This window comes from Armigeres subalbatus, chromosome 1 (assembly GCF_024139115.2).
Source record: "Armigeres subalbatus isolate Guangzhou_Male chromosome 1, GZ_Asu_2, whole genome shotgun sequence".
In the NCBI taxonomy this organism is placed as follows: Eukaryota; Metazoa; Arthropoda; class Insecta; order Diptera; family Culicidae; genus Armigeres; species Armigeres subalbatus.
Window position 1 is genome coordinate 286257687 of NC_085139.1, and position 4269 is coordinate 286261955.

General features: G+C 41.1%; 1 protein-coding gene across 1 annotated transcript; it reads left to right on the forward strand.

The window, feature by feature from the left end:
* Positions 1 to 1933: 1933 nt before the first annotated feature.
* LOC134207414 (uncharacterized) lies at positions 1934 to 2326 on the forward strand. The gene has a single exon (XM_062683139.1). The coding sequence runs from the start codon at positions 1934 to 1936 to the stop codon at positions 2324 to 2326; it is 393 nt and encodes a 130-aa protein (XP_062539123.1).
* Positions 2327 to 4269: the final 1943 nt, after the last annotated feature.

Below are 4269 nucleotides of genomic sequence, written 5' to 3' on the forward strand. Positions count from 1 at the left end.
TACATCTGTTCTCCGTTTATTTTTTGTTCTTCGAAAAACTACCTTCTACATGGTTTTCCTGTGTTTTACCTCCAATTACGACGAATTTTCCAACATGCTTTGTTTCACAACTCTTCCAATTACAAGCTGTTAGTTTCTTTACCATTTTATTATCCTTCTTTCCCTCATCTGTTCACACTAGACAATGACTTCAACTCACACAGGCATGCACGTACGTTCATATGCAGGCAAAAATTAGAATAATCAAGAAGATCAACATAGATATTAGTGAATATATAGTGAATGCCGTCTTAGTGCAATGAATAATACATAAATGCAGAAACAACGAATCGAATCAACATTAATAACATCACATCCAAATAAGACATTGACATCGTAGAACCAGGAAATGATTAATATTGGATCCACAGTAAGCATTCGTATCATACATGCACCCAAAGCCAGTAATAATTGGGACAGATAAACACTAATGATAACTTGATAGTGGGCTATTCGCAAATTGCGTAACGCTGTAAGAGGGTGTGTGGAAGGGTGGACCGGTTGCCAAGAGGAAGTACAGTCGCCTCTCCACATCTCGATATTGAAGGGACCATCGAGATAGGGAGAGATCGAGGGATGAAAGGAAAATTGAAATGGGTACTAGATCCAAAAAAGCTCGTTGCTATGAAAAACGACAACAAAACAAATGTCGTTTCCTGTTGTTGATGTGTTTGTTATTGTCCAAAGATGGTCTAGTAGCCTAAAAATTTGATCATATCGATATAAGGAGAGTGAATCCAAAATAAAAATATGTTCAGAAGACATCGAGATAGGGAGGTTATCAAGATGTAGAATCCCCAAATGTATGTATATTGAAGGGACCGAGGAAACCATCGAGATAGGGAGAGATATCGAGATATAGAACATCGAGATGTGGAGAGTCGACTGTATTACGACTTGGGCACATTAAACCCCTTATATACAATGTTATCGTGGGCAGTACTGAAATTTCTCATTTTCAATGAGAGATGTCTCGCGATGTTTACGTATCTGCCTTTTTCAATATCTACAGAAACGCGAAAGATGAATGGCTGCTACAAAAATCTGAAAAAAAAATTATCTATTTTTTTAATAAAGCACCTTATAAAGCATCCTTTCATGATTGCCTTTCATGCGAAATTGATTTAAGAACCCACGATTCTTTCCCACGATTGGTCGTCTGAAATAGAAAAAGGTGGTTGCTCTCTGTCTTATGACGATTACAACCTTTCGCAGTACCTACTGATCGTGGAGTACAAGATCATCAAATTTAGCGTGATGTAATTTGCAAACGAACCCAAACAGTCCATTCAGAACAGTGAAACTCGTGGTTTGACGCAATGCTGACCTAATTCCCAATATCATTATTAATTTAACCTTTGAGGGTTTATGGTTAGACATTCAATTCCGGCGAGATTAGTTTAAATAATATCTCAGTGCACAACCATTTATTATACCGTGAGGAATCGAAATTATCAATTGAACGATTTAGCTAAATAATCATGTACTTTGTTTTACTAATATTCAATTTCAACTGTTTGTACTTCAACCATCTACTTAAAGAATGCAAATCTTCAGTCAAGCGTTAAATCGCATCTTCTAAGTCTCTAGCTGCAATGAATAACACAGTATCATCTGCAAATAAGTTTGTGGCAACACTGCCTCTTGAAGAGAAAGACCAAAGTAGAGAAGAAAGTCAGTTAGTGCGTGACAGTTAAAGATAACGGACGTATACGTTTTCTGAATAAAAAGTATTCTTTCAATCGGCGCGTTTATTTCTTTCATTTTCGTTTCCGTACATCGTGCTCCCCGATCCCGTCGTACGCCTGGCCATAATTGGTGATCCCGACGTGATTTTTACGGAGAAAAAAGTGATTTAAGATCACCACGATTTGCGACTCAGAAAGAAAACAAAATGGCGAATCCTGCTGAAAATCCAACACCAGCCGCTGCTGCTGCCGTCGCTGTTAAGCTACCCGACTTTTGGAAGTCGGATCCAACTATGTGGTTCGCACAAGCCGAGGCACAATTTGCGTTGGCTGGCGTAACACAAGACGTAATCAAATTCCACCACATCGTCGCGAAAATCGATCAATCGGTGATCTGTCATGTGACGGATCTGGTGAAAGATCCTCCAGCCGCCGGAAGGTATGCGGTAATCAAAAAACGCCTGATTTCACGATTCGAGCTTACACCGCAGTCGAAACTGGAAAAGCTACTAGGTTTCTGCGATCTGAGCGATTTGCGTCCCACCCATCTACTTTCCAAGATGCAAGAGCTGTCATCCGGACTCAATGTCGATGAGTAGTTTCTTCAAAGGATGCCCGCCAACATTCGCGCTGTTTTGAGTATTACTGACGGTAGTCTTTCAAAACTTGCCGAGATGGGAAACAAGATGATTGACCTTGTTCCACACGTCGCTGCCGTGAAAACAATTCCTGTATAACCATTGCCGGAATCGAACACCCAGGAGAGCCTGGGGAACAAATAGCCGCGCTAACCGCCGAAATACGTCGCCTAAAATCTGGCCCGGGCAGATCACGAACCAGTTCGGTATCGCGTCATCGTAGTGAAAATGGAGGTGCCATCTGCTGGTATCACCGTAAGTATGGCGGTCAAGCCGAACGATGCCGTAGCCCCTGCAAGTATCACCAACAAAAAAACTGAAAAGTCACCCACCAGAAGCGTGTGAGGTGGGTGAGAAGCAACAAAGCCGTCGATTACTTATCTACGATCGAACATCAAACAAGCGATTCCTAGTGGACACCGGATCCGACGTGTCAATAATACCAGCGACTAGGAAGGATAAACAAAGCGGACCATCTTTATTTCAACTCCACGCATCAAATGGATCAACAATTAAAACATACGGTTCTCGATTTGCCACAACTGACCTCGGATTGCGACGCAGATTTTCATGGAATTTTCTTCTTGCGGATGTTACTGATATATATTTTGATTATCTGAAAAAAACAGGCAGATAAGTGAACGCACCAAAATACGAATTTTCAACTCTAACGTGAAATCTGTGCTGTTATACGCTAGCGAAACATGGTGTGTATCAGTGGAGAACACTTAACGGCTGCAAGTGTTCATCAACAGATGCTTGCGGTTTCTGGAACCCAGCGGGACATCGCAGCAGAGGCAGACCCAGAGGCTCATGGCGGCGAAGCCTCAATAAAAAAAATGAAAGAAGTCGACCGAAATCTAACCTGGCAACAGGTTAAAGCGATAGCCGGGCAACGCTCAGGATGGATATCTTTCAAGTCGGCCCTTTGCACCACCGGAGGTGTACAGGATCCATAAGTAAGTACCGAGCGATTCATCATGTAGGATCGGAGCCGAAGTACATAGCTTGATGGAACGCCAAGCTTATCCAGTTTAGCGAGAAGGATTTCATGGTCCACTGAATCGAATGCCATCTTTACTGCCGCTAACCGCAAGTCAGACTTATCTGTATATGGACACTATATCCAGATAAGTCTGACTTGCGGTTAGCGGCAGTTTAGGTCCATATCAGTCTGCCACCCCGAATCCATGCACCGCAAACAGTTGGAGGTGAACTGCATCCAATTTGTTGAGACTGATGTATGATGACGGCGTCGATGTATAATGACAAAGATCCGATTTTTTTTTTGTCAGCGACAAAGAAGAAGACAATCTTGTTGCTAACTTTTCATCCTGTTATTTTGCATTATCTCTACAGCAAATTTTTCGGTTTAATGTTATCATAAAGTAACCAGATTTGTCTTGGGCCATTCCGGAACACATTATAAACTGTTTATCTTGAAAGCGTATTAAATCGTTTTGAAACATATTTTTCCCCTTTAACCTGTAAACAGTATGATGCAAACTGCTGGAATTCAGAGAAACACTTTTCAAATATATTTATAAAAAAACCCAGATTAATCCACGTAGCGTTAGTGTTGCATTTCTCGCATTTAGTTAAGACACCAACCTTATATGGAGTTTATATGGTCCGATATACCATTTCCGTAATAACTTTTAAACGCAATGTCCGATCTTTATAAAATTCAATAGTGATCAACAAGGCATTGTCCCCTGTCGAATGAAACTTGTTGCGAGAAAATCGGTTAAGGATTACTATACGAAAAGTTGTCTAATGTTTTTTATAGCTTTTGTACACACACCACGACACATACACACACACATACATACACACGGACAGACAGACATGTTCTCAGCTCGTCGAGCTGAGTCGATTGGTATATAATACTATGGGTCTCAGAG

What these genes read in the sequence shown, in the direction of transcription:
- LOC134207414 (XM_062683139.1), top strand. Translation starts at nt 1,934, where the DNA reads ATGGCGAATCCTGCTGAAAATCCAACACCAGCCGCTGCTGCTGCCGTC.